Consider the following 21470-nt stretch of genomic DNA (forward strand, 5'->3'; position numbering starts at 1 on the left):
CATACTGTTGCTGAAAGATTCCATACACATCCCCCTTTTATTAAGGAAAACGTCTATTCCAATAAAAGTTAAACCTGCAGTATCTAATTTTTCTGCCCTAAAAATAAATTTTAAAAGGGAAACTTGAAGACTTTTTCCAAAGTTCAAAGATTATTTTAAAGTTTCCTATTATTACTCTACTGCTTTCTCTTTGAACTAATCTCTACTTGTTTTTCATTTTATGCTCAATGACCCCACTAAATTAACTCTGATTTGCCTTTAGAGCTAAAAGGACTTACGTCTCATGAGTTCCAAAAAAGAATATGGGTAGTTTGTTTGTGGGTGGTTTTACAGCTCCATCAGGAACTTCATCTACCTAAAAGAAAGATCAGAAAAATTAAAATCTTTTAAATCATACACACCTCAACACACCAGAATAAAGTGAAAACAAGCCATCCAAAAAGGATCTGATAAAAGTAGACCAGTTCTACAGGTCATAATCCCTATCCCAATTCTGAAACCCAAGAAGCTCAAAAACCCAAAATATTTCTCAGAACTCATTTGGTGGCAAAACCTGGACTGACACTGAAGCAATTTCGTCGTATCTTTTATCCACCTAGTGTTTCTGATGCTTCTCTGCGAAGATACTCTGTTAGATTACCACGTGCCATTCCAGAAGGCCCTAACCAGGAGCAAAATACATGCCACATGTACCACTGTTACCTTTCTAAAATCCTCCAACACTGAATTGTTAAACATATCTGACCCTAAGCATTTCAGATAAGGGAGTCTGAACCTGTTCAAAAATCATAAATGATACTTCCGCACGAAGGCTATACAAATATTGGAGTCATGTAAAAGACATTAATGAAAGTTCCAAGCAGTATTTCTAAAAGTTTGAGACACACATTCTGGAAAGATCTTGCACCTACATAGTTGAATCACAGGAGGTTCTTTTCCTTTTTTCATTTCTCTTTCAGTCTTTCTAATTAAGGAAAAAAGTATTAGGTGCTGTTAAGTCTAACATCAGTAATACCTGTTACTTTCCCTTATCAACAAGGGAAAGCAGACCTGAGAGGTAAGCCATCAGGCAGTACTGTCAAGCCAGGATTTAACCTATTTTTTCATCACTTATTTAGACTTCATAATAACACTTGTGTCATAACCTTCACAAATTGAAAGACATTAAAAAAAAAATCAGTTAGCTTTGTTAAGAAGAGAGCAGACCACTCGAGGACCTACCCTGCACTCTTTATGCATTATCATGTTGAAGAAAAGACCGTGAGGGTGATTAGACTGTTTGGCAGTCTGAGGTTGCAGAAATCCATAGAATCATTATCACCTAACACTCTTAGAGACTTTAATTTCCTCACGTATACCATCATTGTACCGGTCATTTCAACTTTGTGACAAGGCCCCCAAAATTGTGAAAATGCTTAGAGCCCTTACGATAAGGGGTATTTTTCTGTTAACCCAGTTCATATGTTCTTTCTGCTAGCAAACAGTTTTAAATGTGCAGTACCTACAGAGTGTAATAAATGTTTGGCAACTTTAAGTTGACTGTAAAAACAATTATTATTGATACAGGATTACGAGAACATGCAAAACTTAAAAAGTAAGGAAGTTTGGAATGTGGAGACAGAAAATATTAAAATCAAATTAGGAACAATTGTCACAGTCACAGATGAGACCTAATCTCTCTTAAGCAAAGACATAATTTAAGATTGGAGAAGATGGAAAAATGAATATAAATTTTGCACACAGATAATATCAAACCAGAATCAGCAGCTTCTAAGAAAAAGACAAAAATTTCCCATTCCAATCCAAATGAACTTGTTGAATACAGAACTTATTAAACAAAGAAGAAAAATACTCTTGCCTTCCTAAGGTTACTTTATTTTGCTTTCAGCAGTACTAACTCAATCAAAGGAGGTAACTTTTTAAACATTTTCACTTGGCTTTTAACTGCACCGTAGCATCAAAATGTGACTACAGCTATATCCTGTAATCTCAGATTTTAGAACGCCTCAAAATAAATTTGGATGTAAAAGCCATGAAAACAAAGTGCCTTGGAGGGGTCTTAAACCTGCCCAATTTCCCTCTGCTCTAGTCACACATGGAACAGTGTTTTATATAAATACATGATTACATACTAAGGACGGGGCGGGGGGGGGGGGGGGGGGGGCATGAAGACATTCAATTTATGTCTACTGCCCTCAAGAAGTTTTCAATCTATTTGGAAGTCAAAGCATGCACGCAAGAGTTAAAATGTTATCACAAAGGAAAGAGTGTCAAATATATAGGTAAGAATTTTGAGTTAAGGATCATTCAAGATAAGGCTCCAACCAAAAAGCAGACTTGATAGACTAGGGGGAAAAAAAAATCTGTCCAGGTTTAGGAAGGAAACCTGTAAACAAGAAATGGATGGGAAAAATCAAGAAACAGTGAACACCTTACACTTGGATAGCAGTCAGCAAACACGCTGCAGGATTCTCTATGGGTATGTTTTCTCCCAGCTGACATAATTAAAACTACAGGATTTAAATGTCTTTAAGAAACACACTCCTCAAAGAAGAGCAAGTTGGTGGAAATTACAACTTTAGAATATCAAGTTTATATTTAAAAAGGCTCTTGAACATTCTAATGGATCTCAACACTCTTTTGGTTCTATCATGATCTCAGAACCTGAGTCCTACCATAAGCTAACAAAAAGACCTCTTTTTCCGAAAATGGCGCTTAGATATTAAACAGTCTCAATTCTTAAATGTCACCAAAAAACCCTAGGCCTTAATTACCTCTCTGTACCACTAGATGTGAGCCTAGGAATCGGAGTCTATTGCTTTTGCCTATGGGAAACAAAGAGGAAAAACAACTTTTTCAAGGTCATAAGGCAAACTTCACCAATAAAAATGTGAAAATACATTTACATCTTATTGTAAAATTTTCAAGAATATCCAGTCCTACATCTCTGTATGAAACAAGCAAATCCAGAGGCCTCATCAACTACAAAACGTTTTTAAAAACCCTGTGAATCCAATTTAATCACCTCTTTGACATCTAAGAGGCTGCATAAACTCCACGGATTCTCTACATTTTACTCAAAATTTCAAAACCGTCCATGTTTCATTAATTTGTAAACATCAAACCCCACACGTGATTATTTTCCCCTACAATGGAACATTAACTGGCATCCCGTTTCAATATTTCCTATTAAGAAAACCTGCCAAAGTCTGTCAAAAACAAACCATAGGGAAATGCTTAAGTAGAAACACCTGGATTTTTGCAATTCCTTGCGCGATTCCCGGGCAAAAAGCTAAAACGAAAGGTTGCAAATGAGCCCGAAGGAAAGCGAGGGGGAGAAAGGACCCGGAGAACAAAATTAAGAGGAAGGGTAGGAGGTAGGCCCCTGGGGAAGGTAGCACCGCTGAATCGAAGGCTAAAAAATCACTTACTCGAGCTGGCCAATGAGGATAACCTTTCATCTTGGCGAAGATGAGGTCTCCAGGTTTGAAATCGCGAGTCATGTTTCGGGGGCGAGGCCGGGGGTCTGAAGCCCGGGGAGGAGGCGCGGCGGTGCGCACAGCGAGGGGATGCGGGAAGGCGGACGGGAGCCCAGGCTCCCGGGGCGGCGGGAGGGGGGAAGATGCCTCCCGGCGTCCCGACGCGCCTGCGAGGGAGAGCACGGAGGGCGGTTAATGCTAAGAAACCCGAAGGGAGGGGCCGCACGGGGAGGCCCGGGGGAAGGGGAGGGGGAGGGGAGGCCCGAGGAGGGGTGGGGGTGGGAGAGTGAGGGGAGAGCCGCCTCCCGCTCCTCCCCCGCGAGTGCGCGGCCTCCGCAGCCTAGGAGCTACCCCTCCAGGCTTCGGCAGGTCCACCGCTCGACGCCCGAAGAGACGCCACCACCTGAGACAGAGATGCTTCTCAGCCCCCGATTCCCCTTTCTCCCGCCCCATCTTTCCTCTGGCTTTTTTTCTCCGGGCTTAAGCGCCGAGAGGGAGGGGGTCTGGGGAGAGGGAAAAAAAGATGGCAAAGGGAAGGGGAACGTTCCCCTCTCGTGCACACAGGACCTCTCCCCCCGACCTGCTCCCCGACGGCCGCAGCCCCGGGGCTGCCCCTGGGCTCCAGGGCGGGCCGCAGCCACTTCCCCGCTACAGCCAGGAGCGAGGCCACTGAGGGGGGGCGGGGCGAGTCCCCGCCGCCCGCTCACCTGCCGGGGCCGCGGGCGCTGAGGCTGCGGTGGCGGGCCGGCCGCCTCTGCCCGCGTCCACGCAAGCCACCTGCGCCACCAGCTGCCGCAGAGGCGTCTCAACGGCTCCGAATCGCAACCGCCGCCGCCGCTGCCGCCGCCGTCGCTGCGCTGCTCCCGCGCGGCTCCCGCTCGGCGCCCGCTAGCACTGGGGCGAGACCAACTGCTCGCCGAGGGAGGGGGGACAACGCAGCACCGGCCTGAGGTGTGTGACGCGGGAGCGGAACTTCAGAAGACGACGGATCCGCAAGTTGGCTTTTGCCCATCAGTGACAGCCAGATGCAGAGAGACGCTGGAGCGAAGGAACAAAGAAGTGGGCGAAAATAGCTCGGCCCCAGGCGGCTCCCCCCTGCGGTTTGCAGAGTGGTCGGGCCCGGCCCGCCCCTGCTGGCTCCTCTGCGTGTGTGTATTTGTATGTGTACTGTATGTAAAAGGCGGGGAGGGAGGAAACGATTGTTGTGGACGGGGTTTGGGGGCGGGTATCCGGGCCTCCAGCCCTCGGCTGTGTGTTAGGGAGAACCTGGCAGCCTAAGTTGCATGTTCTTGCATCGTTTCCCAGGGTGGAGAGGCTTTAATGCTGCACTTGCGCGGTTTGCACCATCCATCCAAAAAAGAACTGTACAAAAACCCATAGATGAAATCGGAGCAGGAGGGTGTGCAGCTTGTAGGCCTCTTACAGCTCGCTGAATGGGCCTTACAGTAGCCTTTTCCTTGAAATTGTAATATGAGAAAGCCCTATTTCTTTTATTTTAAATTTAAAGCACCAAAGAAAACTGCAATCCTAACGAATGCAAAATGTGAAAGGAATAAAACAATGACAGGAAAGCATAAGTCTTTTAGATAGGATGTGGGTTTGGGCCCGTACTAAATTTTAGCTGCATCTAAATTTTATTTCTCTAGTAGAGTGGTAGCTGGGAGGTGGAAAGTGTAGAAGTGTTTGTAAGGCTCACATAATTTATCTCTTAAAATAGTCTTCAAGGGATTTCTAAGATTTATTTTTTTGATCCTTCAGCTAATGCAGTTTTTAATATGTTGGTAGTAATATGCCCGGCTTTCTAATGTGCATTATTGGTAGCTTAATATTTTTACTGTACCAGAACTGTGTCACTAGATTGTCTAATTTTATTTAACCATTAACATTCACCCAAGTTCCTAATAAATGTAGTGAATAAAAAGGCATTTTGAAAATGAGTAAATATTAACCTTAAGCTTTGTTTCATGCTCCATTGAATCCCACTTCCCCAAAAAGTACCTACTGTGTGTCAAGCTTTTTTAGGTGCTGGGGTTACAACCGTGAACAAGCACAAATTCTTCCTGAAACAGAATGAAAACATGGAAAAGCCTAAATGTTAAACTATGTAAATAATGGCATGTAGCTCATACTTGTTTAAATGAACTCACAACTGGGAATAAATCAGGAAAAGCTGTAGTAAGTAGGTAAAAATTGAGAAGAATTCTCTAAAAGCGATACACATGTCTTCAAAAGGAATGTAGACATTCCCAGTGCAAATTGTCCTGCAGGGAATTTCAGGAGACTAAGTCATACCACAGCAACAGGCAGAGGGTTCCAAGTGTTGCAAAAAGAGAAATTGACTGGCAAGGGAAAGGGAAGGGTTAGAAAAAGGTCTTGAAGCCTTTCATCCTGATCAGTTTGATATGATGTATGCTAGGCAGCTAGGTTGCTGAGCTAGAAAGGAAAGATGAATCTTTAAAAAGTTACTCTTGCTTGCTACAAAGTAGATGACAGTAGAAAAAGCCTGGAGGTTACTGTTCTACTCCCTAAGTGACCCATTTCTAGAAGAGACTGGTGACTGAAAAAGGGAAGAGCTAAGAACACGAAAGAATGATTTTCAGGCATTAGCCATAAATCATGCACAGGAAAAGTGGAGAAAGATGTAGGGAAGAAAATTCCAAGACTGTTGAGTAGGAGAGACCAAGGCATCATCCAGCAACCATTTCTTGTGCACCTCCTTTGTTCTAAGCCTTTTAAGGCTTTGCAGTTCCAAGTCTTGGTCCTGGGCCCAGCAGCATGGGCTTCCCCTCACCAGACTTGCTAAATCAGAATCTGCATTTTAACGAGATCCCCAGGTGATTCTTCTGCATATTCAAGTTGAGAGACTTCTGCTGTGGAGGATACTACAGGCTACAGGAACACAAAATCAAGTAGGAAAACAGAACTGGAATAGATGAATTATAATTAATACTAAAAGATAACTTTTTATTAGTGCAAAATGATAGAACAAGTAAAAAGGGAGTGGTTACTGTGGGCGGGGGGGGGGCGCTTCTCAGAAAAGAAATGAAAATAGAAGGCAAATGGAAAGGCATTGGTGCTTTGGTGTTAATGTTAAAAATATAAAGTACAAACCTTGCTCTTGCTATCTTTAAGTTTGGTAATTTCAATTTGTGATAGCCTATAGGCAACAAGCTATACCCTTGAAACAAGAAGTCAGGGCAAAACGACCTGGTAGTTTAAGCCTCTACGGAACAAAAGCCCAGGATCCCTGGGAGCAAGCAGTTCAGAATGGGAGGGAAAGGGGGAGTGGGGAGGGAGGAGGGAGGCTTGTGCTCATCAGAACCACTTGGAGAGCTTTTCTGAACGGAGAGCCTGTGCCCCCCTCTCCAACCGTGCTAGATGCATCCCGCACCCATACTCGGCCTTCTTACAGGGCATGCCAGGAAAAGTACCGCAAGATAGACATTAAAGGGCAATGATGAAGTTGTAAAGAGAAAGAATACAATCTCCAAAACAAATGAGGCAAGAGGGTGGGGGGTGGGAGAGCTAAATGAATCAAGGAAGGAACATGATTCACATTCTCTCATTTTATCTGGGTGTTCTTACCCCCATTTTACAGATGAGAAAACAGGCTCAGCAACTTGCCCCCAAATCACACATCTAGTCAAGAGGCCAAGGCAACATTCCAGCCAGTCAATTCTCAGGTCCACGCCTTTGTGTGGTCCCACGCCACCTCTAGGTGGAGCAGGGGGCCAGTAGTGCTGGATACCAAGGAGCTTATAATTAGAAAAAGATGCTGGAAGGAAAAGCACCCAGCCCTTACTCTTGCAACTTCTGTCTGGACTTGGAAGTATTTCCAGCTTAAATTTCCTAATGACCTTCCTCTACCCCACCCCATTCCCCAGCTTGGCCCTATCATCGGCTCATGCTATTAACTCCCTCCAGTTTTAAGAGATTCAGCCCAAAAATCACCTCTGGAAAGGCTTCTAGCCTCATCTTAATGTGACATAATTTCTTATTTACAATCCTTATGACTAATATTTAAACTACTTAGAAATAGGCACGACCTTAGTCATCAGTGCCTGGCATTTAGCAGGCACTAAATAAAATTTTTCTCAAGAAATATTTGTTGAATGCATGAGAGGAGGGGCCAAGTGAGAAACTCCCTTGACCCCTGGTCTGAGAAAACAGATAAAAAGACACTTTAAAAGACATTTGTTTTTGTTTTGACTTTGTGAATTGTTCATGTCACAAAGCTTAGCCCTTTAAAAGCACTGATATGTTTTCATTGACTAAAATACATCCATTTACCAGTTTTGTTAAGGGAAATCTTTCTAAATAAGAGTTGATACATATCCCCCAAATTTAGCAAGAATAATCCCTTCCTTCACATCTTTTGCATAGAATACATATAATTCCCTACCTTAATATATAGTATTTGTAACATACCTTAAACTTATCAGTATAAACTCCAATTATTAAACTTTCCTTATGTGTAATACTTCAAGCCTCACAAATAGGGAAGTTAGCAAGAACATGGGGAAGACAAAGGGCATTAATCAAAGAGCTAGTTCAGTTAGAGATGTCATAAATCTGGTCTAGACCCAGCTTCACGCTTGTTTCCCTGAGCATTTGGATTTTCGGCCATATGGAAGGGAAAAACCAAGATGTGCTGGTTTGTGAGACAATGACTGAGCTACTGTACCAATGGCTATGGGGGAGTCATTCTCAGACACATGGAATAAGAGAAGTCTTAATGAGTGTGAGTGCTCATTAGAACAGCTGTCAAGAAGCAAGGCTAGGACAGGGATGGCCAGTTGACCTGTGAGTGCTGTTGGTACCTATTCTGAAGGCTGCCTAGCTGTGTGTTGTTCTAAGGGAATTTTAAAAATCACTGCACGACCTCCTCTGTAATCACTTCTTACCTCAGAAACTTGCTTTGCTTTTTTCTTAGATCTCCACATCCAGTCTCATCCTACATGCTCCTCTTTATTCTTCTGCCCATTTTTTTGTGAATTTTCCCTTTTTCATCTTCTTTCTTGTACATTCCTCATCATTGCGTGCTCTCGCTTTCTGACTTAGGTCGCCCAGAAGTACAGCTTTGAAAATGGAATGATCCCTTGTTTTGGTCAATCGGCCTACTAACGTGATAATATCTTTTATTATCTTTGTGCCTTTGGCTTTTCTAAGGGTGGAAAAATGAGTACTGATTGCCAAGGGTTAGGAATGGGATGGCTACAAAGTGGGGGATTTTCATGGCAATGGAATAGTTCTGCATCTTGATTGGGGTAGTGGTTGCCGGAATCTACACATGCTACAAAAATGGCATAAAACTGTACATGCACCTTGCACCAATGTCAGTTTCCCCTCTTTGTCATAGTACTTACAGTTGCTTAAGATGTCACCATTAGAGGAAATGGGTGAAGGGTTGTAGAGGACCTTTCGGGATTCTTTTTGCCATTTCCTGTGAATCTATAAATTTTTCAAAGTAAAAGTGAAAACACCAGGTACATATATTGACAGTTCAAGAGAGGTCTTTTGTTCAGGGCAAGGAAAATCTGCTTGTGTTTATAGGCATTAGGAAGTTAGGAACAGGGCTAGGAGAAGGAGAGAAATACAATATTGCAGTGTCTTCTCACCTATGTGTGTGGTTGGTTGTATGTGTGACACATGGCTCCTAAAATGCTTTCTTCATATGCATCATCATGAACACTTCCCTAGGGCTACCACCCTTTATAGCCATCCAAACCCCTTCCCCTTGCAATTCCTAACCATTGACAATCACTAATGATTTCTCCATCCCCATAATGTTGTCATTTCGAATTTTGTCATTTCATTTCATTATATACATGGAATCATACGGTGTGTGACTTTGCAGATGGGCTTTTTCCACTCATCTTAATACTTTTAAAATCCATTTAAGTTTTTCTGTGAATCAATAGTTCATTAATTTTTGTAAATTTACATAGTTTGTTTAGCTATTCACCTATTGAAGGGCATTTTGATCGTTTCCAGATTTTTGCTACTATAATGAAAACTGCTGTAAACATTCCTGTACATGTTTTGTGTAGCTCAAAGTTTTTATTCCTCTGGGATACATGCCCAGGAGTGCAATTACCGGGTCATATTGTAGTTGCATACTTAATTTTGTAAGAACTCGCCAAACTATTTTCCAGAATGACAGTACATTTTACATTCTCACCAACAATGTGCAAGAGATCTACTTTATGTACACCTTCACCACCATTTGGAATTGTCACTAATTTTTCCTTTCACTGTTCTAATAAGTGTGATCTTAATTTCCATTTTCTTTTTTAAAACTATTTAGTGCACGTGTGTGCGTGTGTGTGTGTGTGTGTGTGTGTGTGTGTGTGTGTGCACGCACGCATGCGCACCAGCCAGGGAGAGGCAGAGAGGGAGACAGAATCCCACGCAGACTCTGCACTGACAGATACAGGGCTTGATCTCACAAACAGCGAGATCATGACTTGAGCTGAAATCATGAGTTAGACGCTAAACTGACTAAGCCACCCAGATGTTCCTCAGTTTCCATGTCCCTAATGATTAGTGATATTAAACATCTTTTCATGTGCCTATTTACCATCTGTATATCCTCTTTGGTGACATGTCTCTTCATGTCCTTTGCCCATTTTCTAATTGGATTAGTTTTTACTGTTGAGTTTTGATCATTCTTTACATATTTTTCTTTATTTAAAAAATTTTTTTTTACATTTATTTATTTTTGAGAGACAGAGAGAGACAGAGCACAAGTGGGGGAGGGGCAGAGAGAGAGAATGAGACACAGAATCCGAAGCAGGCTCCAGGCTCTGAGCTGTTAGCACAGAGCCGGACGCGGGGCTCAAAGTCACAAAACGTGAGATCATGACCTGAGCTGAAGTTGGATGCTCAACTAACTGAGCCACCCAGGAGCCCCTCTTTATATATTTTTCATAAGAATCCTTTGTCAGAAATGATTTGTAAATATTTTCTCGCAATCTATACGTTGTCTTTTCATCTTCTTTACAGGATCTTTCACTGACTAAAAGTTGTTAATATTGATGAAGTCCTATTTATCAACGTTTTTCTTTTATAGATAACGTTTTTGTTGTCATGTCTAAGAACTCTTCACCAAGCCCTAGGTCCCAAAGATTTTTCTCCTATGTTTTCTTCTAAAAGTTTTAGAGGTTAATATCTTATGTTTAAATCTATGATCTATTTTGAGTTAATTTTTTCGGATAAGAGATGACATTTAGATGGAGGTTCTTTTTTTGGGGGGTCTATGGATATCCAAATGCTCTAGCAGCTTTGCTGAAAAACTATCTTTGTTTCATTGAATTGCTTTTTTACCTTTGTCAAAAATAATTTTACTATATTTGTGTGAGAATTTCTCTATTTTTTTCTTTTTTTTTTTTAATTTTTTTTTTAACGTTTTTTATTTATTTTTGGGACAGAGAGAGACAGAGCATGAACGGGGGAGGGGCAGAGAGAGAGGGAGACACAGAATCGGAAACAGGCTCCAGGCTCCGAGCCATCAGCCCAGAGCCCGACGCGGGGCTCGAACTCACGGACCGCGAGATCGTGACCTGGCTGAAGTCGGACGTTTAACCGACTGCGCCACCCAGGCGCCCCTATTTTTTTCTTTTTTTAAAAAACTTAAAAATATTTTTTTAAATATTTTTGAAAGAGAGAGAGACAGAGCATGAGCGGGGGGAGGAGCAGAGAGAGGAGGAGACACAGAATCCGAAGCAGGCTCCAGGCTCTGAGTTGTCAGCACAGAGCCTGATGCAGGGCTCAAAGTCATGAACTGCAAGATCATGACCTGAGCCGAAGTTGGAAGCTTAACCAACTGAGCCACCCAGGGGCCCGTCTCTATTTTTTTCAATTGATTATTTTGTCTTTCTGTCTGAGCCATGGTTTTGATTAGTGAAGTGTGATATACTATCTTGATTACTGAATCTCTATAATAAATCATAAAACAAGATAATTTCTTCCACTTTATTTTTGGCATTCAACTTTTTTTTCTGGATATTCTAGTTCTTTGGTTTTCCATAAAAATTTTAGAATAGCTTATCTATATCCATTTTAAAATCTTCCTGAGATTTTGATAGGAATTATGTTAAACTTACATGTGAGTTTGGGGAGGATTTACTTTTTTTTTTTTTTTTTTGAGGGAGAGAGAGACAGGGTATGGGTGGGAGAGGGGCAGAGAGGGAGACACAGAATCTGAAGCAGGCTCCAGGCTCTGAGCTGTCAGCACAGAGCTGGACACGGGGCTTGAACTCATGAACCATGAGATCACGACCTAAGCTGAAGTCAGATGTTTAACTGACTGAGCCACCCAGGTGCCCCAGTTTGGGGAGAATTTATATCTTTACCAGGGCAAGTCTTTTAATCCATGAACACAAATGTCTTTACACTAATTTAAATAGTCTTCAATTTCTTTCATTAGCATTTTGTAATTTTTATCCTATAAGCCCCACGTATGGTTTGTTAGATTTACAACTAAGTATTTAATGTTTTGGAGCTATTAAAATTTTAATTTTAGTGTCCATGTGTTTATTGCTAGTTGGTAGAATTGATTTTTGTAAGTTTATTTTATATTTTGAAAACTTGCAGAACTCATTTATTAGTTTTAGGAGGATTTTTGTTTGTTTGTTTTGTTTTTGTGTGGTGTCTTTGGTAATTTCTCGGGATTTCTACATAAACAATCATGTTATCTGCAAATAGAGCAAAAAACACGCTTTACATAATTTTAGTTATTTAAAAATTTTTGAGGATTGTTTTATGGCCAGCCCAGGATATGGTCTATCCATATGTCTGTGATGACTGCATATTCTGCTTTGCTGAGTAGAATTCAATAAATGTCAATTTATATCCTATTCTGCTGGTTGATGTCATTGAGTTCTTGAATATTCTTAATTATTTTTGTTTATTTGTCCTATCAATTATTGAGAGAGAGATACTGAAGTCTCCAACTAGAGTTGTAGTTTATCTATTTCTCCTTTCAGTTCTATCAGTTTCTGCTTTCTGTATTTTGTAGCTCTGAGAATTGCTATGATTTTGCCATGTTTTCTTTATCATCTTTTATCATTATTTATTATTTTTCTCTATTTCTGGTGATTTTTTTGTTCAGAAGTCTACTTTATCTGATATTAATATACCTATTCCTACTTTCTTCTGATAAATAGTTTCACAGTATGGACTCTTTCAGCCTTTACTAACATGTTTTATATTTGAGGTGGATTTCTTGTAGGCTGCAGATAGTTGAGTCATATATTTTTTTAAGATTTTCTTTTAAGTAATCTCTACATCCCACGTGGGGCTCGAACTTACAACCCCAAGGTCAATAGTTGCATGCTCTATCAACTCAGCCAGCCACGTGCCCCAGTTGGTACTGTTTTTAGTCCACAGTGCCAATCTCTGTCTTTCAGTTGGAGTATGTAGACCACTTACATGTAATGCAATCATTGATATGTTAGAGCTTGGTTCTGGTATTTTTTGTCTCCTTTTCCCCACCTTCCTGTAGGTTATTGGAACCTTTGTTAAAATTCCATTTTGATGTATCCAGTTTTTTTTAAGTATATTTCTTTGCATAAATTTTTCAGGTGTTGCTGTAGGTATTACATTATACCTACCTAATTTATCAAAGCCTACTTCTGTTGATATTTCACTAGTTTGAGCAAAGTGTAGAAATCTTACTGCTCTTTGAGTCCTTTTACTCCTCACCATTTATAAGATGATTATCTTAAATAATTCTCTTACACACACTGAGAACCACATTAGAAAGATTTGTAAGTTTTGCTTCAACCATCAAACAGAATTGATAAATACTCAAAGGGGAAGTAAAGTCTATTGTATTTACCTATATTTTTATTCTTTCCATTGTTTTCTTCTTCCTTCCTGATGTTTTAAGTTTCTTTCTTTTCTTTTTTTTTTTAAATTTTTTTTAATGTTTATTTGTTTTTGAGACAGAGAGAGACAGAGCATGAACAGGGGAGGGGCAGAGAGAGGGAGACACAGAATCTGAAACAGGCTCCAGGCTCTGAGCTGTCAGCACAGAGCCTGACGCGGGGCTCGAACTCACGGAGCGCGAGATCATGACCTGAGCCGAAGTCGGCCGCTTAACCGACTGAGCCACCCAGGCGCCCCAAGTTTCTTTCTTTTATCATGGAGGTAGGACTACAGTTTTTCTCCTTGGTGTTTGGTTAGAGTAGGTATTAATTATCTAAACTTTTCTGTCTTGCTAGGCTGCCCCTTTCCTGGTTCATTGGCTATGAAGAGCAGGCTTTTTTTTTTTTTTTTTTTTTTTTTTTTTATGGTTTCTTTTGTTTGTCCAAGCACCTAGTGCAAGATGTATGAGGCAAAAGGAAAACCCAGGAAATAATTCATCACCATTGTCATTCCTTGAATCCCAAAATCGGTAGCCAGCCATCTTTCAGAGACTTCTTATATTTGTTTTATTTACAATGGCCGGTGGACCTATTTCTCTCTTTCTTTTTGTCACCAAGCTTGTGGGGAGAAAATAGTTTACTAACAATAGTTTACCCCTACTTCATCATTCACACCTTAACCTTCATCTCCAGTGGAATTGAACTCCATGACAGCAGGGACTTGGTTTTGTTCATAACTGTGTTGCAAGGATACAGTGCTGACACAAAGAAAATCTGGTAAATATTTCCTGTCACTACATTATCCTAGTAACTTTTCCTTCTTTATTTTCTCCATGTACCATCCCAGTATAGAAACTTCATTAGCTCATGCATAAAATAAAATATGTATGCTTTTCTTCCTGTGCCTTTCTTTACACCATTATCTTACTCAGAAATGCCCTTCAATCATTCTGTTTATTAATTTTTTTTTTCTTCTCTTGAAAGTCCAAATCTAGTTACACTTCTTAGGTCTCTTCTTAGCTTCATCATCCTATTCTAAGGTCCTATATATGCTACTTTCTGCAGTACTCGTTTTTTAAAATTAACATATTGTCTCGATGAAAAATGCTTTCGGCTTTAATTAACAGAAAACTCTACTGTAGGGGTTTACGCAAAAGAAGTTAAGAGATCGATGCTGGCATTGCAGCTTGATTACTTCAAGGCCAGTGTCTCTTCAATTCACTTGACTTCTTCTTCATGCTGGCTTGTTTACTTGTGAACAGAAGATGACTGCTCTTCTGGGAGCCACATCTGAATTTTAGGTAGGAAGAAAGGGCGTAGAATGAAGAGATAGGCTACCTAGGTCCATCTCTTTTTATTTAGAAAACAGAAGTTCTTCCAAAAATCACGTCGAGCAGACTTCTCATTTTATGTTATTGAACAATATTTTCTTACACAACCACACCTAGCTGGAAAGTACAAGTGAGAAAAGGGTTATCAATAGGAATTCAGTTAGCCAAACATTGATATATCTGCCATATGTGTGTATGTATGTATGTATGTATGTATGTATGTATGTATGTATCTATCTATCTATCTATCTATCTATCTATCTATCTATCTATCTACCATGTCTCCAAACTAATTAGAGAGACAGATTTACCTAAATGTAAGATCTTTATGATCAGAGATCTAATGAGAGTTAGTCATTTCATACTTCACACCAGATGAATGTAAGGGTCCCCCTAATCTCATACATTTCTGCTACAAACAACAAAGAAAGTTCTTAAATGGGGACTTTAAACCTAACGTAATTATTTAAGAATTATTTAGTTACCTCAGTTTTTTCTGAAATTAATAACTTTTTTAGTCAGGGAGAACCACTGTGTACTCATAGAATCACTAGGAGTTATGGGAGAAGAGTTTCTTTTTTCTTGTTCTTTTTTACAAGAAGTAGACTTTACACAATCATGGGGGGAACTGGAGAAGTCAAGGTTCAAGAAACACATCAGAAGATTAGAGAGGTAGAAACTAAGGAGTCAATCTAAGAAACCAAGCATGTCCAGCTGCCAAAATAGGACTAGATAGGGAAGGCTTATGGGGAGATCTCTGGGAAATAGTGCCTCCATTCAACTACCACCTCTGTGGATCAACTGCCAAACATCCAATGTTGGGCCTGGGGCCACCTTTGGTCAACAGGGTCAAAAGTTGGGAAGAAGAGCCAGATGTGAATTGGTGGAGAATGAAGACATGCTGAAATCTGCTGGTCCTCTACATCTGTCTCTTCCAGCATCTAACCACAATGCCCTTCAGAGCAATGGCTGCCACTTCACTTCCACCTTCCAAATATCTCTGAAATTATTATTTTTTTATTTTTTTCTGTTTATTTTTGAGAGAGAGAGAGAGAGAGAGAGAGAGAGAGAGAGAGAGAGACAGCATACAAGCAGTGAAGGGGCAGAAAGAAAGGGAGACACAGAATCCCAAGCAGACTCCAGGCTCTGAGCTGCCAACACAGAGCCCAACGTGGGGCTCTAACTCACAGGGCGTGAGATCGCGATCTGAGCCAAAGTCTGGCGCTCAACCAACTGAGCCACCCAGGCTCCTCTCTCCAAAATTCTTTTGGCCAACTCAAATTTGGAATCTTTCGGGGAAGAGGATTTGGGGAAATGTGATCCAGCTTAATCAAATTAACATAGGACAAAACCATCACATTAAGTAAACTACACAAATGGAAGTTGAAACTCATCATTTAGGGACTCAAAATGACTGGAATCCCTGAAGGGCCAGGACTATGTCTTAGTCCATTTCTTCTGTCCTTTTTATCCTAGCCACTAATTTGATTCTTAAATCATGTGTTGTCCTCATCGATCTTCCTGTGCGAGCTAGTTTTTCCTCTGCCCTGGTACCCATCTCTTGGAAGGAAAAAGGAGTCCCTTCTTGGATTCAGGCATTAACATGCTGCCCAGGCAGTCTTGTCTTTTAACTTTTACTGGTCATTTGCTCTACTCTAAGTTCTTCTATTTCTGTTGGCATTCCTCTTCTGTTTCTCTATTCTGGCTACAATCCTTGTGTGTTCTTTAGTACCTTTGGCTGCTTCTCCCCTGCCTGAGTATGTTCATGTAACATTACTTTTAGGTAGTAATCTATCTTTGGGTGATGTAGTTCTCCCATTTTTGTTTTAACTAACCAATATATATTCAACTGCAGATATTTATTGAACGCCTCGGATATCATCTTACCCTCCAGAGGAATTTAAGTACAAATATATCTATATAACAAGAGAAGAAGTAGAATATACCAACATAGAGCAACAAATTTCAATAGCTCTCAGAGTTCAGAGAAGGGAATTGAATTCTGCCTTCCTGTGGGCCCTTTTCACCTTTTCCAATCAAGGAACTTCATATAAGATTTCCAAATCTTCATAATATTGCCCTAGTATTTATATTATAAGTTAGCTTTGAATAGTAAAATTAGTTGTTTTAGTACACAGAATTTAAGCAATATGAAATAAAAGAGTATTGGAAAAAGCTATATACAAATGTTTGTGAAGGAAGACGTAATAATTATTTTAAACCACATTAAAATTGAAGAAACTCTGACTGTGAAAATGTAAGTACAGAACTAGGAAAATTAGGCTGTAATTTTATTCCACTGGCTCTATTTGGAAATTATTTTCTTTTTTGCACTGCCTTAGTGACATAGACTTCTGGGGCTCAGAATTATTTAGTGTTGCCTACATTCGTTCAAGCTTAGCTTTCAATTCATAAAGGCTGTGATTTAATGGCATGAGTAAGCAATAGTGGTTTTAGAACATTTTACCCGCATACAACATCATCATCAATGAATGCCAGACACCTTTTGGGGACAGCACAGACGTAGAAAATGTTGTCTTTTTTTTTTTTTTTCAACGTTTATTTATTTTTTGGGGGGACAGAGAGAGACAGAGCATGAACAGGGGAGGGGCAGAGAGAGAGGGAGACACAGAATCGGAAACAGGCTCCAGGCTCTGAGCCATCCGCCCAGAGCCCGACGCGGGGCTCGAACTCACGGACCACGAGATCGTGACCTGGCTGAAGTCGGACGCTTAACCGACTGCGCCACCCAGGCGCCCCAGAAAATGTTGTCTTTTTAATGCAGTTGTACACTTCCCCTTTTTATAAAAATTAAATACCGTGAACTATTTCGGTTGTAGTTATAATTTCACATTGATGTTTGTGAATAGGAAAGGGAAATATGACCATGCTCATTAGGAAGTTCAAGTGTGGATTTACATATAATAAGGTCCAATTGTCCAAATAGCAGGACTGAGGAAACAGTCATAAATGTTGTGCAGAAGCAATGCTGAGAAGCTGTCATAGGTTTTCTTTTTCTTTTTTAAATTTTATTTATTTATTTTGAGAGAGAGAGAGAGAGAGAGAGACTGTGGGGGGGGGGGCATAGAGAGAGGGAGACAGAGAATCCCAAGCAGGCTCCATGCTATCAGCCAAGAGCCCACATGGGGCTCAAACCCATGAACCATGAGATCACGACCTGAGCTAAAATCCAGAGTCAGATGCTTAACCAACTGAGCCACCCAGGTGCCCCCATACTCCATTTTAGAAGTAAAAGAAATGCATAGCCTCTGATTGTCTTTAAACTACTGGTTTAATTATACAATGTAGCAAGAAAGATAGATGACCTGAAATATCCCATGATCCCAAACTGGCTTGCAGTTTGAGTTTGGAGTGGCATGTGTAAATATGAAACATGATTTTAAAGCAGGAGTCATAAATTAGAGCCCCAGAAGTTGAATCTGACAAGTAATTTCTTTCTTTTTTTTTTCTGAGAAGTAATTTTCTTTTTTATTTTTAAGTTTATTTATTTTGAGAGAGAGAGAGAGAAAGAGAGGGAGTGCACAAGCAGGGAAGGGGCAAGAGAGAGAGGGAGTGAGAGAATCCCCAACAGCCTTTGCACTGTTAGCATAGAGCCGCACGAAAGGCTCCATTTCACAAACCCATGAGATCATGACCTGAGCTGAAGGCAGGAGTCAGACCCTTAAGGGACTGAGCCACCCAGGCACCCGTCATGTGTTTTCTTTGCTGACATTTTAGGTAAGGGGAGCATAAAGATGCAGAATTTGTTCTAGAGGATGCCAAACTCAACTTCTCCTTCAGTCTAATCTCATCAATCCAGCTTAGATTTGGTCAAGCCTCTCAAATTCAATATAGTATCTTTTCACCCACTCGATCTTCATGCTTCTTGATTAGTGTAGAACAAAAAAGAGGAAAAAGATATATTGAATTTTTATCTTTATCTCCTGTTTTAGTTTACTCTCGATACGGCACCTTAAAGCTTTCAAGGGATTTTTTTTTTTTTTCCTATTTCAGGATACTTTACAAAAGCTAGGAGAGCTGCATTTAAAAAACACTTTTTTATTGTGGTAAAATATAACATAAAATTTGCCATTTTAACCATTTTTAAGTGTATATAGTTCAGTAGCATTCAGTTCATTTCCATTGTGTTGCAACCATCACCACCATCCATTTCCAGAACTCTTTCCTGATCCTAACATGAACACTTCTTGTCCTAATTTACTTGTTTGGGAGTAGGGTCATGACTCTGTGTTAGTCATGTCGCTGATTGAAAGAGAGTGAGAGTGTCTTGACCTTGGTGAGTAGCCTACTTCCAGAAGTCATAAAGAGATATGTATAGAGAACAGCTCACATAATGCACAACGTTCTTTGCTAAGGAATAATGCCTTTGATCCCCAAGGTGTAACTCTTGGATTTATTGCGCTGGGTTGAATCTCAAGGGATCTTATGGTATTTTTTTTTAATCCCTATAGTCTCAAACCTCACTACAAACAGGCTAAACTTGGCTATTCCTATGGGCTATGAAAACTTTTCTCTGGAGTTGAGAAGAGGCTCAGAAAGATAAAGCCAAAGAAAGAGTGACAAAGAAAGAGAAGCAGTTCTCTTGAAGGCATAGAGCAACAGGTCTAAGACATCTACACCCTTCCCGTCTTCTTAATCTTGGGCCCTACTCTGAATTCTCCTTGTTCTAGACAGGGTAGGGGGTGGGAAGATGAGACTCTAGGCTTTCTTACTGCACCAGCTACATAAAACAGGATAGGATTAAACAACACAAAGAAATAGGACATTGAAAAAGAAGGAAATTGCAAAACCAAAATAAAAACCTAAAATTCCAGAGGGAATAAAGCAATCAAAAATGTCCTCCCTAAAGATTCTAAAATCATGATGATCATAATAATTTTAAAAATTATTGACTGCTTATTATGTGCTCACAAAAATTCTACGAGGAAAGGGCAATTTTTCCCATTAAAAATTTTTTTCTAATGTTTATTTATTTTTGAGAGAGAGAGAAGCAGAACATGAGCAGGGGAGGGACAGAGAGAGAGAAAGACACAGAATCTGAAGCAGGCTTGAGGCTCTGAGCTGTCAGCACAGAGCTGGACCAAGGGCTCGAACCCACAAACCTGGAGATCATGACCTGTGCTAAAGTGGGACACCTAACTGACTGAGCCACCTAGGCATGTCAAATTTTTTCCCATTTTTTGATGAGAAAACTGAGGCACAGAGAGGATAAGAGGCTTTATTTAACCCATTCATTCCACTAATACTTACCTGTTTGGTGAGAGGTGCTAGGGATTCAACATATTTGATATGGGCCATCTGCCCTCATGTAATTTACAATCAAATGGAGGATGTAAATAAACAAAAATGCAAGCAGACAAAGGAATGTTTCAGGTTGAATCAGGTGATATGAAAGGAACATATGAAAAGGCAGGTGAGTTAGGGACTAATTTAGGCAGGGTACTCAGGGATGACATTTCTATAGAGATGAGGTCTAAACAGTCCCTCAAAGGAGGAGAAAGAGTGAATCATTCCAAGGGTAAAGGAGGAGGTCCAGGCAAGATGAATCGGGTATGCAAAGAGCTTGGTGTATTCCTGAAACTCAGATAAAACCTGTTTGGCTGGAGTGTGGAGAGATGGGTGGGAACAAAGCATTAGCCGATGTTGAAAGACTCCAGATCATGCTGGGCCCGTAGACCACAATAAAAGGTTTCGACTTTACTCTCTCTTTTTAATATATGCCCATATGTTAAGGTCATTAGCGCCTGGTAGTGGAGTTAGAGTTGTTTTTTTAATAGTTTTCTTTTTTTTTTAACCTGTATTTTTGAAGTTTGAAAAGCAAGCATACATTACTTATGTAAAGACAAATACAAATCTTTTTTCTTTTAAAAGTGGTCGTGATATTATATGATTGCCTATAATATTCACATTCACGTTTATGTAAAATGTCATTAAGTGGCAAATCTACAGAAACAAGGAGCAGCTCAGACTGTGCCGATGGTTGTTCAGCTGTATAAACAACAAACAAACAAACAAACAAACAAACACATATTTAATTGGTTGGGCAAATTTTACGGCATGTAAACTATACCTCAGTACATCTGCTTTGAAAACTGGAAGTGAGCACAAACATGGGATAATTTCTAAAACCAGAGACAACATAAATTCTCCATAGAAGGGAACAGAAAGGTTTGGCTGTTCTGGGCCTGTAAAGGACCTTAAAACTTTGCCCAAATTTGAGCCCTTTTGCAAAACTACTCGAGGCCACTCCTTCAAAGTCCTCTTGCTTCTAACATCTGCTCTTAATTGAAAAGGAGTTACAGTGAGAAGCAGGGTGGGGGTACAGCCAGAATATAAGAATAATTCATAATTAATTATATGTTCAAAATAATAAAATTAGCCATAACCAACTTAAAAATAAGGGCTTCAGGTGTGACCATCAAACTCCTTGAGCTTCTAGAACAGTTTCTTTCAGGGTTAAAATATCTTGCGGTGCTTAGAATCTTTTGAACAACTTCAAAATTTGAGAACTGTCCTAAGAAGGAAATCTGTTTTCTCAAATCAGAATCCCCCAACTTACGTTTCGCATGCTCTCTTGTCCCTAGGCTTGTAACCTAAGTTCCAGCAATCATAAGCATTTGCGTGAATCTTTGATTCAGAGGTGAGGACACAGGTAAGGATAGAAGCAGCCATGTCGCTGGAGGAAGTACCTGCAGAAGCAGTGTGTTTGAGTGACTGCTGGTGATAGACACTTTCTTACCAAATCTATTCTGTCGTGTGATTTTTTTTTC

The 21470-nt window shown here is 40.3% G+C and overlaps 1 protein-coding gene across 3 annotated transcripts in view; it reads right to left on the bottom strand.

Moving 5' to 3' along the window:
* The window catches only part of PSIP1 (PC4 and SRSF1 interacting protein 1), a 40567-nt gene extending 36236 nt beyond the window's left edge, over positions 1–4331 (bottom strand). The window contains exons 1-3 of one of the 3 annotated variants that reach the window (XM_025925236.2): positions 4187–4331; positions 3432–3646; positions 279–355 (exon numbers count right to left, since the gene is read on the bottom strand). In XM_025925236.2, the coding sequence (XP_025781021.1) occupies positions 279–355; positions 3432–3503 (149 nt within the window). In that variant the 5' untranslated portion in view covers positions 3504–3646; positions 4187–4331. The remainder of the gene's footprint in view (positions 1–278; positions 356–3431; positions 3647–4186) is intronic. The other 2 variants (XM_086685340.1, XM_086685341.1) reach the window with 2 other exon arrangements.
* Between the last annotated feature and the right edge of the window lie 17139 nt (positions 4332–21470).

Source organism: Puma concolor, chromosome D4 (assembly GCF_028749965.1).
Source record: "Puma concolor isolate L17-30 chromosome D4, mPumCon1.1.hap2, whole genome shotgun sequence".
NCBI lineage: Eukaryota > Metazoa > Chordata > Mammalia > Carnivora > Felidae > Puma > Puma concolor.